Below are 14,752 nucleotides of genomic sequence, written 5' to 3' on the forward strand. Positions count from 1 at the left end.
TCAATAATTTGGATGTTAGAAGGTTCGAACTTTCACCTTTTAAGGCATGTTTCAACTTCCTCGCAATATCATTTAGATCATCTCCGTCAGAAATTAAATTACGCGCCTTTCCGACTAGTCTAGTTTTTACAAAAGACGCGGCTCTATCCTGGTGATCCGCGCTATTCTCCTGAAGGAGTTCTAACGAATCTAAAAAGGATCTCAAATTATCAACATTTCCGTCGAACTGATTTGGAATGATTTTGCTTGCCAAATTGAAAAATTCTGTTGTAGTCATCGCCATGATTTTTTCGTCTTCGTCTTGGGACTCTTCTTCTAACGATAATATATTGATTTGTTCTACACAAGACACTGGAACCTGATATTTAACACCTAAAGTTTGAAAAGAACGAATAACCTTGTCTCGGATATAGTGAAAATCAGTTTTTATTGATTGCCTATCTGTATTATCTAAATATTGCCAAGAACTAGCTACGCTTTTTGTAAACTCGTTGAAGAGAGCTACCAAATTATCTCGAACTTCAACTCTAATTGAATTGCTCTTTGGAACATTTTTCTTTAGTATTCTTTTAGATTGTTTTTTCAATTCAGTTATTATTATTGAAAGGTTGCCTAATACAGCTTCTCTTTTTTGAGCCTGCATAAAATTTCTATCAACTGTTAATTAAAAATAAACCGCAATTGTCATCATAAATAGTCAAAACGAGCTCACCCTTTGTTCCACGCACACAACAGCACTTTAACTTCACTCACGGAATGTTTTCGTCGCTGCCTCCTATCACTAGATTGCTGCCACAGACGCCCTTGATGCAGTAGCCTCTCGCCTGAACCTCTTCACCAAATTTTTTTTGTGCATTTTATATGCCTTGAAAATCAAGTTGAGCACCAACACCGCCAAAATCAAATACAACACGATTTTCATGTCCTTTGAGATGTTGTACTCACTCTCTTGTACAACGAAGTTCGAATTGATCGCTCCATTTTCTTTTACCGTCTGGGTGGTGTCCTTGGAATTTGAACTTCCCATTTTAAGTTCTTCGAATTTTTCACTTTGCCATCACTTTATTCATCCGACTAAACACTTTACGAATATTGGTCAGAATTATTCAACACTGATGTTTTACTAGTATGGCAGGATCGCCATGTAATGGGAAACCGGTGGAAATGATGAGATGTTTAATCTTCAGCTTTTTTTAATTGAATTCCCATATTCATAACAACAATAACAATTTATATCAATTGAGTAAGTTTGCGATTACAGCAAGTGTTGTAATAATAACTATTAATGCAAGGTGTTTGAAATCAATAACAATTTTGAATTTGTACAGGGTGAACAGAGGTCGGCTGAGAGGGAGAATAACATGAACGTTTATACCTGGTTCGCATTACAACCTGTATTGATATTATGTTATCACACTACATCTGGTGATAAGATAAATTACTATTTGATGTGAATTTCTGGTTGATGTTTATTATATATGATGTCCGTTCTAATTTATTATTTTAATTGTAAATATCTGAACAAATTTTATTTATACACTGTGTGTTCAATGTTTTGTATTACACCGTTGGCCCACAACAATTAACTAAGGGTGAGTCACCACTATAGTTTTTTCCAAACATTCTGTAATGGTCCATTGTTCTAGCTGTGAAGAAGTCCAAATATATGGACGAAACGTCGCTGAAGTGAGAGGTTGTGTTTCATTGGCTGTCCTACTTCCCATTATCCTTTTTATGTACATTGCAAAGGACGTGATATGGTTGATATGATTGAATGCTCAGGGAGTTTTTTTCGGGATTTGAACCGCAGGTATGGATATAGGATTGTTGCAGAGTTGAAAGACTGGATAAAACTTGACAAGAAGAGGGCATCATTGTGTAATCGTAGAATATTTTTGTTGGAATGTAGACGTAACAAACTCACCCCAAGACATATCTCACAGAATATAAAATGCCTTAATGAAGTCGTAATGGATATAAATTGTCCGATAATGAAGAAGGCTGATAAATTGTTGAATAAGTTCAAAAGATCTGTTATCAATATTGAGATAGAGGCTACCATTTGGCAATTAACAAGGATTCAAAGGAGATTAGTTGATATAAAGTACAACTCTAGAAAATCACTTCCGCCAGATGTTTTCGCAGATTTTGAATTGAGATCTTATAATAATTATGATAAGTTATTCAGAAAAATTCGAAAATCGAATGTCAAGAAGATTGAGGAGTTGAAGAGGAAACAGAAGGTCACTCATATAGATGGATCAGTGGTTGATGAATTTTTATTTAATTACACATCTCTAGAGATTCCTATTGATGTTGCACATACTTTATCGATGGGCCCCAATTTCGGTATTAATGAGTTGAAACACGAGTTTTCTATCCCGAGGGTATTGAAGGATTTTGAGTATTGCATACGAGGAATCACGAGTTCAGATGATATTAAAAACACTTTAAGAGCCCAAGCCACAAATATTATTACTAATCATTATCGAAACCCAAAAAATTTTCGTGGTGATTACATGGTTAAAAATTTCAAGGAAACTAGAAGATTTTTAGAGGATAATCCCGATATCTTAGTTATGAGATCGGATAAGGGCAACTCTACAGTTATAATGTACAGGGATGAATACGTGGACTCAATGTACTCTTTGCTTAGTGACGTAACTATGTACAGGGTGCTCAACAAAGACCCCACCTTGACGGTTCAATCGTTTGCTAATTGTCTCCTTGATAAGCTCCATACCTAGGGTTTTATAGACTCAATAACATCCAAGAGTTTGAAAAAACACAACTCAACGGCTCCAAAACTGTACGGCTTGAGAAAGACACATAAGACAAATCTTAGTTTCAGGCCCATTGTATCTTGTGTCAATTCTCCCATATATGATCTCTCGGTGTTTCTTCATGGTCTTCTGTCACCGTTGACAACTACATTCTTATATAGTGTTCAGAACTCGTATAGTTTTGTTGAATGTGTTAGAGATGTATTACTGCCAGATGGGTATGTATTAGTTTCCCTCGATGTGGTATCATTATTCACTAATATCCCTAAAGTATTAGCAGGTAATATGTTTAAGACCAAGTGGAGATACATATCGTCTCACACAGACCTAACAAGAGAGATGTTTATGAGGATTGTTGTTTTTATATTTGACAATAGCTATTTTTCTTTTGATGGTAAATTTTATGGTCAACTTGATGGAACGGCAATGGGGAACCCAGCTTCTCCAGTTATAGCCAAGTTTGTTATGAACTTTGTAATTGAGGAATGTTTGAAAATGTTATCATTTATTGTACCCATATTGAAGATTTATGTTGATGATTTATTTTTGGCAGTCCCGGAAGATAAGATTGATGAACTTGTAATGGTTTTCAATTCATTTCACACCAGACTGCAGTTTACAGTTGAGAGAGAGGTAGACCGAAAAATTCCGTTTCTTGATGTGATGGTGCATAGGTGTGATGATGGCAGGCTCTTGACCTGCTGGTATAGAAAACCTACTAGTTCTGGTAGATTGTTAAACTACTTTTCGAATCATGACTTTAAACAGAAGTTATCAGTAATGAAAGGGTTGATTCATAGAGTAAGGAACCTTAGTAGTCCCCAATTTCACCATGACAATAATGATTTAATAAGATATGTTCTCAAACTCAATAACTACCCCATTAATTTGGTTAATAAAGTGATAGCACAGTCTATGAGAATAGATAACATTCACGCGCATCCACCCGATAATGATGAAAATAAAGAAATAATTAAATATTATAAATTCCCTTTCGTACCATCACTATCGTTGAAGCTTAATTTGATGTTCAAGAGAAATAATATTCCGGCTCAATTGGTGTTCTATAACACAAAAAAAGTAAGCGCGTTATTCCATAAATTAAAAGATAACACCCCTATGCTACAAAGGTCTAATTTAATTTATCAGATACCTTGCCTGGATTGCGAGAGGAGTTATATAGGACAGACTAGACAGTACCTTCAGAATAGAATTAGACAACATAGATATGACTGCCAAACAAAAAATTGTAATAAAGTTGACAAAACGGCTCTAGCCAGACATCATTTTGAAGAATTGCACGCATTTGATTTTCAAAATGCCCGTATACTAGACTATGAAGACATTTACTATAAGAGATGCATTAGTGAAATGATTTTTATAAATATTAACTCTACTGTAAATGACAGAACGGATACACATAATTTGAGTTCTGTGTATTCCAATATTTTGAATTTGTACAGGGGGAACAGAGGTCGGCTGAGAGAGAGAATAACATGAACGTTTATACCTGGTTCGCATTACAACCTGTATTGATATTATGTTATCACACTACATCTGGTGATAAGATAGATTACTATTTGATGTGAATTTCTGGTTGATGTTTATTATATATGATGTCAGTTCTAATTTATTATTTTAATTGTAAATATCTGAACAAATTTTATTTATACACTGTGTGTTCAATGTTTTGTATTACACCGTTGGCCCACAACAATTAACTAAGGGTGAGTCACCACTATAGTTTTTTCCAAACATTCTGTAATGGTCCATTGTTCTAGCTGTGAAGAAGTCCAAATATATGGACGAAACGTCGCTGAAGTGAGAGGTTGTATTTCATTGGCTGTCCTACTTCCCATTATCCTTTTTATGTACATTGCAAAGGACGTGATATGGTTGATATGATCAATAACAATGATTGGTATTCAGGTAATCAGGTTGATTGCCGAAATCAGATCAATAATACAAAACATCTCTACAACGAATATAATAAGTTTTATTCTTATATAGTATGGAGGATCATTTATGAAGAGTATAAATAGAAGAGGTCCTAAGACTGACCTCTGTGGTACACCGAGATCAATCTCATACTCGTCAGAAAAAACATACATAGTGTCTAATCCAATCTAGGAAAACACCTCGAAATCCAAGGTTGAACAGCTTCTCCATCAGAAACCCAGGTGAAATTGTATCAAAAGCACGGGAGAGATCAAAGAACATGCCCGCAACAACCAATCCCCTATCCAACGAAAATTGAATCGAATGAACTAAATCCAGAACAGCAGACTCAGTTGACCGTCCAGTTCTAAAACAGTGTTGGCTATCTGTGATTATGTTGAATTTGTCTAAGAATTTCACCAGTCGATCCAAAACTATTCTCTCAAAGATCTTAGAGAATACACTCAGCAACGAAATAGGCCGATAGTTGGAAATATCGAGTGGATAATTTTTCTTGTGAACAGGTAAAACAATGGCATTTTTTAGTACGTTTGGAAAGGTACCAGAACAGACTGAATGATTTATAAGATGGGCAAAAGGATCCACTATATGTTTAGCGATTAATTACAATATTCTGACCGAGACAAAATCAACACCAGTACTTTTCTTGTTTTTCAGGGCATCAATTGCATTTTTAACCTCATAACCATCTACAGGGTGAAAATAAAATGTTTCATAACGCATAGGGGACGCCGTGTACCAACTAACTCTTGCACCTCCATATGCTTGGTCAAGAGTTCGCCTAGCCACAGTTGAAAAATATTGAGCAAATGCATTTGCCACTTCAGTTGGATCAGAACAATTGATCCCTTCTATGTTCAAAGCAATTTTTCTGTTTTTATTCGACATTCTACCACTCTCCCGGTTTACAATTGTCCGAACTGTTTTACATTTATTGTCAGAATTTTCTGATAGGTTGTAATGATAAGCTAATTTTGAGGACTTAATTAGTGAATTGAAATTGGCTTTAAATCTTTTATAAATTTGTGATAATTCAACTGACTTCAAGTTGGACTGGAGCCAGAACAGGTTCTTCAACACCTGCACGTTTTATTTCGGTTGTTATCGAACCCTTCGACTTGCCTGAAACAATATTACGACTTTCAACTGGACAATGTTCATCTATTAATACTTGTACTAATACTGATCATGTTAATAAAACATTCAAAACTATTCCCTTCCATTGATAACTGATAAAGTTCATCAAATGAGATTCTTGACATCGAATCAACAAGATGATTCAGGTTTACATCTGACATATTCCTAGATAAAATTTTTCTTGTACCTTCCTCGAGCACTGCACCAGAATGTTTAAAATAATAGTCAAATAAAATAGCTAAGTGATCCCCAAAATGGGGAGGAAAAACATTAGCTTTACAACTATTTAGTTCACAATTTGTTACAATATAATCAACTTTTGTAGAGGTTGATCTACCTGATAGGTCAGTAACTATACGAGTGGAACAAAGAGAGGTTACTTTCAGATCAAAACAATTAAATAGATCGTCCAAATGTTGCCTTGATCTAGAGCTATCAATCAAGTAGTCGATATTTAGGTCACCACAAAGGAATAAACGATCATTTTGCCCCTCACATCGTTGTAAAATGTAGGATATCTTTTCTAAAAAGATCTTGACATTACCTGAAGGTGGTCTGTACACACTAAAAATTGTAAACTTAGTGTGACCGATATTAATCCTGACCGCACAGCAATCACATTCCATCTCCTCTGACATCTTGGAGACTTGCAGATCCCTCAACTCCAATCCAACCCTAGTGAATATAGCAGAACCACCATGCTCATGAACGGATCGGCAGAAACTTGCTGCCCTAACATAGCCTGGTAGCTCCACCACACTCAAACTTTCTGCACTACACCAATATTCATCAACACCTATTACATCAGTTCCACCGGACATCAGACTATCACAATCTCAGGTAAAAGATATCCTCTCACATTTGACTTCCCCATATATTCCCATGGGAGACATTAATGTGTCGAAATAATATGTAAATTTAGGTTGAATGATACTTCTGTATGAAAGTCTCATGTTCTATGTTCTATATTTTGTCAAGGAGAATGTATTTAGAGATTTTGAAAAGTGTGTATGTGTCGAGTTAGTCAAAAAAAAGGAATGTAATAAATTCAGACTTGTTGAACAGAAGTTCTTTTTTTTTACCAAAATAGAAGACTCCAACAGGTTATGCGCCCAGAATACGCAGTTTAATCGGTAAAAAGACTGTTCAAGAGAATTGTGTGGAGTGACGCCATCTTAGCATTATGGAGCTGGCAAAACACATAAAACCCCTTTCTAGCGAGGCGGATTGGTCAATTTGGAAACATAAATTACGCGACATGTTGGATTATCACGAAGGAGCCTTAGATGTAATTGATGGCAAGTTGGTGAAACCTGAACCCTTGAGAAATGACGCTTCGGAAAGTAATATCAAGAAACACAGGCAGGCCAGTGAGTTATTTCGTAAAACAAATAGCTACGCAAAGTCAATGATTTCGAGTTCAGTAACTGATGCGGTTTACCAGAAAATAATGGATAAGCAAACAGCGCGTGAAGCATGGGAAGCATTGAAGTTAAATTTTGAAGCATCTTCTAAAGATCAACTTTTCAAAGTGTGCACGGATTTTTTCGCATTCAGTTGAGTTATTGGAGAGGATGTCTCAACACACATCGCAAAATTAAGAAATTTATGGAACGAACTCAACAATGGTTTGAAAGCAAAGAATGAAAATATTTTACCAGACTTAATTCTTGTGTGTAAAGTTTTGAAAATTTTGCCTGACGAATTTGAGAACTTCAAGTCAAGTTGGATGTTGTTGTCAAAAAACGAAGAGAGAACTTTCGACGAGTTAATAACTCAACTGTGCATGTATGAAAGAAATTTCAGAAAGACCACAGACAGTGGAAGTGGAGAAGCATTGTTTGTTAAAATCGATAAAACGAAGAAGTATCAAGGTTTCAAGAAGTCGAAAGCAAATGACACATGCAACTACTGCAAAAAGAAGGGACATTGGGTAAATACGTGTAAAAGGTGGATTGCTGATGGAAGACCATCGCGGACTAAGGACTCTCCACAGAGCAATACTCTGGATACCAATGTGGCCCTGTGTGCTAGCGGTGAAGATGAGACTGGTAAATCAGTATGGTGGATTGACAATGGAGCCACAAAGCATGTGACGAATTGTCCAGACCAGTTTGTTGATTTTCACAAGTTTCGAAGTCCCTGCGTCATAAGGGCTGCTGGAAAAGAAACTCTTGAGGCAATTGGGAAAGGAACTATAGAGATATCATCCTTTACTGAAGATTGTAAACTAAAGATTACCTTGAATGAAGTATGGTATGTTCCAAAAATATCTAAAAATTTATTTTCTGTATTAGCTGCTCAAGACAGAAACAAAAATAGCAGATTCTACTCGACTTCAACTAAGTGTTCGCTGGAGGTTAATGGAAAGGTAGTACTATGTGGACATCGTGAAAAGGATGGAACTTTATATAAAGCAGCAGTCGAACCGATAATTACTGATGAAATAGAGAGAGTCAACAAGTCGAAGCAGAAAATTCCACACTTCAGCTGTATCACGAGAGGTGGGGACACCAAGACAAGCGACACGTAAGAGAGATACTGAAGAGAGAGTTAGGTATTTCTGTTAAGATGGTAAGAGATATTTGTGAACCCTGTATTTTTGGTGAAGCACATCGTTTACCTTTTGGCACTAGAATAAAAGCAACGAAACCTGGGGAACTGTTTTCCACTGATGTTGTAGGTCCATTTTGCGAATATTTTAACAAAAAAAAGCTTCTAGTTGTATTTAAGGATAGCTACACGAAGTTTCGTTATGGTTTTGTAATTAAGCAGAAATCAGATTTTAAGATTGTGTTGAAACAGTTTTTAGCTCTCGCAAAAACACTTGGACAGAAAATCCAAGAGCTACTCAGTGATAATGGGGGAGAATTCGATTGTGAAACTGTCAAGGAGATCCTGGCTGAGAATGGAATTGCAGAGATTGACAGCACCATATACGCCAGAACAAAATGGAAGCAGTGAGCGAGAAAATCGAACAATTGTTGAAATGGCAAGGACTTTCAAGTACTCGAATAGTGAAGTAGAATTTCCAGATTCAATATGGGCAGAGCTTGTGATGTCAGCTATTTACATATTGAATAGAACAGGAAAATCGTCAGAAGACGGATTCACCCCGTTTGAGTTATGGTTCAAGAAGAAACCAAGAATTAAACATCTGCGTGTAATTGGTTCATCTTGCTACGTTCTCATACCAGCTGAAAAAAGGAAGAAAATGGACAAAAAGGTAGAAAAAGGATATCTTGTAGGATATGACGGAGATGAACGTCTACATTCCAAGCAACAACAAGGTAATTTTATCAAGAGATGTTCAATTCCAAGAGAGACTCAAAGAATGTGAAGAGCTAGTCAAGCTACCGTTGGAAGATAAAATTCAGGACCAGTTAGAAGAGAAAGAAAATAATTGGGAAGTACATTCTGAGGAAGAAGATGATGATGATCAACTTGAGAACACTGAAGAAACGTTAACATCGGAAAGAAACTTGAGGGATCGGTCATCTTTGCAAAAACCAAGACATCTTGAAGATTACACAATATTGATAGAAGAGTTCGCAAACCAAGTTACAGGTGATCCGGAGACCTATGAAGATGCCTTGCATAACGAAGATTTAGCAGAGTGGAAGAAAGCCATGGATCGTGAAATGTCCTCCCTGAAAGAGAATCAGACCTGGACTTCAACAGAATCTTTCATTTCAGGGAAAGCTGAGAAAGAAATACGAAAATCCAAATCAAGAAGACGTAACCCGAGTCAAGAGAGTTTCATCGTAGAACCAAACATACTTCCATTAAATACTCATCAGAGAAAAAGTGACGGAGGGAAAATTGTTTATTCAACAGATCTCTACAGAGCATCAAGTTGCAGACATCATGACGAAGCCGTTGCAAAAAGAACGTTTGAAGATGTTATGTGCGAAGATGGGACTTATGTGAGAAGGGACAATGGACAACATTAAGAATGCCACATTATTTACCTCTTTATCTCACATATATCTGTTTTATTCAACTGTAATTTACAAGGGAAAGTGTTGAAATAATATGTAAATTTAAGTTGAATAAAACAGATATATGTAATAATAATAATAATAATAATAATATTTATTTCCATAATCAAACAATATTGAAAAGAAAATACGTCAATATAAGAAGCAACTGAACAAATATAAAACGCTCAGATTTGAAATTTATGATTTAGGTACTCCTTCACATCGTACGGTTCCAATTCTATCAACAATTTCTTGATTCTAGTCTTAAACTTATTACCATCGAGAATTTGATAATTCCTCGGAAGTTTATCAAATAGTTTTAGGCACATATATTCCACATTCTTTTGTGTCAAAGTGAGCGAACACTTGGGAAAGAGAAACGGATGAATGCGCCTTGTTCTATTGCCGTTCTCATACTCCCTGAATAGATTATAATTGCTTTTCAAAAAAATCAAGCATCTAAAAATGTATGTCCCAGCAGTTGTGAGTATACCTTGACTCTTAAAATGTCCTCGACAAGATGTCCTCGCTGTTAGACCAAGCATAGCTCTGATAGCCTTTTTCTGGACCAAAAAGATTTTCCAAACATCCGAACCATTACCCCATGCCAAAATTCCATAGGACATGACCGAATGAAAATTAGAAAAATATACTGTCCTCAGCAACTCAGAGTCAGACTGCAGTGCCAAGACACGGAGTGTGTAGAGAACAGAGTTCAATCTACTCTGCAATGATCTTATATGTTCAGACCAATTAAGTTGATGATCGATAATCACACCCAGGAAACTAGTACTGGTGGAGATCTTGACAATTTGTCCAGAGAGAACAATATCTTCAGGAATATGAACTCTTGAATGAGAGGTACCGAAAACAACACACTCCGTTTTATTCGAGTTGATTGTAATTCTATTCGAATTACACCAAATCGAAATATCATAAAATCCCCTAGCAGCTATCCCAACAACCTCTGAAATACCAGATGCCGCCACCAGTAGATTAGTATCGTCCACAAACATGACGACTTCCCCCTCAGATTGAACTTCGAAATCTGCAAAGAGATCACCCAGATAAATAATTTCTTCATTTGCAGGTCTGCTATCAATAGCCAAAATACTCTCAACAGCCAGAGATTCTTCCTCCACCAAAATATTTTCTGGTAGGTCATTGATATATATTAAGAATAGAAATGGACCGAAAATACCCCCCTGAGGCACACCCACCAAAACTTCTGAATCTAACGAAACATACTCTACACCCTGGATCACCAGAGAAACCCTCTGTCGACGATTGCGCAAATAGCTCCTCATAAAATCCAACTGTTTATCTCTAATCCCATAAAGGAACAGTTTTCTTAGTAGATCTTCATGCACGACGCAATCAAATGCCTTAGAGAAATCTATGAAAAGACCGGCAGGAACATCACCACCCTCCAGGGCCCGAAGAACAGAGCGGATCATCTGATAGATTGCAGTCTCAGTACTCTTAGATCTTAGGTATCCGTGTTGACACTTAGAGAATATTCGATGTTTGTTGAAAAAACTTAGGAGCCTATTAACAATCACCTTTTCAAAGACCTTAGAGAAAGATGTCAACAAACTGATTGGTCGATAATTACCGAGCTCTTCTATACTCCCCTTCTTAAAAAGAGGTTTAACTACAGCAATTTTCAAAGAATTAGGAAAAATGCCTTCTTTGAAAGATTTATAAATAATATAGGCCAATGGTTCAGCAAACAATTTAATAGATTTCTTGATAACCGTCATTGGTATACCATCATATCCGAATGAACTCTTATTCTTCATTTTATTCACCGTACGAATAACCTCATCAGCTGTAATTTCAAAAAGGAAAAATGATTTCGGGTTTCGACTGACAGGGCGAACATTAGATGTCAATGTGTCAACAGGATTATGTACTGCCGTGGAAGAGGAAATATCAATAAAATGTCTATTGAAAGCATTGGACAATTCATGGGGATTATCTGTGTTGATTAAATTACCTGCATTCACATTTCCACGGCCAGTTATCTCATTAATAATCCGCCAAACGGTTCTGCTTTTGTTATTAGAGTTATTTATACGCTTTTTTATATGATCCTTCTTATTCTTTAGGAGTATACCGTCATATAGCTTTTTAGTATGCTTGTATAGATAAGCAAATTCAGGTCGAAAAAGGGAAACTGTATAAAGGTAATCCAATCGTCTTTTTATTTCAATTACTTGAGGTGATTTGTCAAAATATCTTCTGTGAGAACCAGCAACCCTAACCGCTATCAAAGGAAAAGCCAAATCAAAAATGGTTTTAAACCTGCCGAAAAAATTATCCCAGAGGCGGTCAACATCACACTGATTCCCCTCAAAAGTGAGACCATTCCACTCCTCAGTCGACAACATTTCTAGGAATCTCAACATTGTTTCCTCATTAATCAGCCGAACATGTTTCTTTATAGATTTCGGTATGGATTCAGAGATATGAAAAGAAAATTTTTGAGAGGTGTGGTCAGACAGATGAGAAGGAACCACCCCAGTTACATAATCCCCTAAATTCGTTATAATATTATCTACGCAAGTAGAAGAATTAGAAGTAACTCGAGTGGGCTCATGCACCGTAATACAAGCACTGTAACCCTCGTGTATGTATGTATGTGAGATAAAGAGGTAAATAATGTGGCATTCTTAATGTTGTCCATTGCACAGAACCCCCTATGGGGATCTAGCTTCAAAAATCATAACGGGAATATTATTGAACTCATTTTGCAGGACAGTGAAGCGGTTATCCTTAATGACGGTACACCTACCAGGTTGACACCACCCAACTCCAACTCTAGTGCCCCAGATCTGACAATCTGCTCATCGGAGCTGGCATTGCATTGTTCTTGGACAGTCATATCATATTGCTGGCAGAGCGATCACTTTCCCACATTGGTGGAAATTAGTGGACAGGGCTTAGGAAACAACTTTCTACATACAGGTTCCCCCTGCTGCAGGAAGTATTATACTAAAAATTCAAATTGGTCAGTGTACTTCGCAGAAGTTTTTGACTACATGAACAATCACTCAATCTCGAATGCCGCTGACTTTCTCCAGATGATTGATGTTGCTGCGGAGAAAACCTTCCCCAAAAGACATCGGGACACACCCCCAAAATACAGGATACATTGGTGGGACGACGAAGTTGCAGAGTCCATCCATGTCAGAAGACAGGCTCTCAGATTGTATAAGGAACATCCATCGCTGCAAAATTTTTTGTCTTTCAAAAGAGTTAGAACCAGTACACGCAAACTTATCAGAAAAAAGAAAAGATCATCGTTCCAGCAGTTTACTGAGAGAATTTCATTCATGAAAACAGACAAAATGTGGAAGGTTATCAAACGCTTCTCAGGAAAGCCATCGGAGGCAGCGCAACCTACGCCACCGAGGACATGTTTGTTGGGCATCCTTAAAAAACTCAGCAAAGGAGGCGCACCAGTAGCTTCCAGGTCACACTCACCAGGTGAGTTTCGACCCTTTACCATTAATGAACTGCTTTACGCTTTATCCCCAAAAAAAGACCTAAATCACTCCGGGTTTAGATGGGCTCAGCTACCCACTGTTTGCACACCTGCCTCTCTCGGCCAAGACTATTCTCCTGCACATATATGACGAGTGTCTGAAGACAGGCACTGTACCACCAGAATTCCAGAACAACCTCATTCTGCCTATCCTTAAAAAGGGAAAAACCCCGAACCAGATCTCAAGCTATAGGCCTATAGCTCTCTCCCCTTGTGTGGTTAAGATTATGGAAACCATGTTGAAGAATAGAGTCGAACTTAACATTGAAAAGACTATGGGACCGCACAGACCTACATTTGGTTTCCGAAGGGGTTATTCTGTTAATGACTGCTTTGCATTCCTGACGGGGAGCTCCAGAAGGTGAATGCAGGGGTATCACCGGTTGAAAAATCGTCCGCTATGGTTCTTACTAAATCAGGGAAAGCTCGCTACCCCCCCTGCCATAATGTCTGGTACTGTACCTATACCATGGGCGACTCAACATAGATACCTCGGATTACATATAGAGAGTAACCTCCGTTGGCGCGGACAGGTGGATTCGGCCAGGAACAAGGCCATGCAGGTCTTAAATATCATATTAAAGCTTTGGGCAGGACCACGTGGGTAGCACACCCCTCTGTCCTACTTAGAATATATAAATCCCTGGCACTGCCTTAGCTAGACTACGGGAGCCTGATTTATGGGAGGTGCTCCAAGGAAGCCCTCCAGATATTAGACCGAACGCAATACGCTCTGCTTAGAACTGCTCTATCTATGATGAAGTCAACCCCAACTAATATCTTGCTTTTCGAAAGCTTTCAGCCACCCTTATATCTAAGACGTAGATGGCTTGCCTATAAATTCATCACTAAGGCTCTCAGAATGGCATATCACCCAGTCTTGGCGTTAATGGAAGATTCCTACCCAATAGAAGCACTATGGTTCAATGGAGTGGTCCCTCCTTCCATCAGAGCAATTAATGATCTAAGAGCTGAAAACCGAGTCTATCGATCTGAGACTATACCATACTTTGCAGTGCCCCTGGCGGTGAAGACTCACCGAATTAGAGTACACAATTCAGGCCTTCCTAAATCGGCCTCTCACAAACTACCCTAAATTCAGAAAACTGATAGACAGACAATTTCCACAATATGTCTTGTGCTTTACTGACGCATTGATCTCGTCCAACTGGGATTAATTGGGATATTGGGTTTACTTTCCCTCTTCAGACATTAAGATAGCCGGACGCCTGCCAAATCACTGGACAGTTTATCACGCGGAGCTATACGCAATTGGGCGGGCCGTGTCGGAAGCACTGGAAAAGGAAATAAGGAGGGTACTGGTGATTTCTGACTCTCTC

The 14,752-nt window shown here is 37.7% G+C and overlaps 1 protein-coding gene across 1 annotated transcript; it reads left to right on the forward strand.

Moving 5' to 3' along the window:
- Window positions 1-1,326: 1,326 nt before the first annotated feature.
- LOC123317735 lies at window positions 1,327-2,747 on the forward strand. Its single transcript, XM_044904344.1, has 2 exons — window positions 1,327-1,592; window positions 1,647-2,747. The coding sequence occupies exon 2, from the start codon at window positions 1,758-1,760 to the stop codon at window positions 2,745-2,747; it is 990 nt and encodes a 329-aa protein (XP_044760279.1). The 5' UTR covers window positions 1,327-1,592; window positions 1,647-1,757.
- Window positions 2,748-14,752: the final 12,005 nt, after the last annotated feature.

The sequence above is a fragment of the Coccinella septempunctata genome, chromosome 7, assembly GCF_907165205.1.
Source record: "Coccinella septempunctata chromosome 7, icCocSept1.1, whole genome shotgun sequence".
Taxonomy (NCBI): Eukaryota; Metazoa; Arthropoda; class Insecta; order Coleoptera; family Coccinellidae; genus Coccinella; species Coccinella septempunctata.

Excerpts from the sequence above, each read along its gene's own strand:
- LOC123317735 (XM_044904344.1), top strand. The coding sequence starts at position 1,758 with ATGGTTGATATGATTGAATGCTCAGGGAGTTTTTTTCGGGATTTGAAC.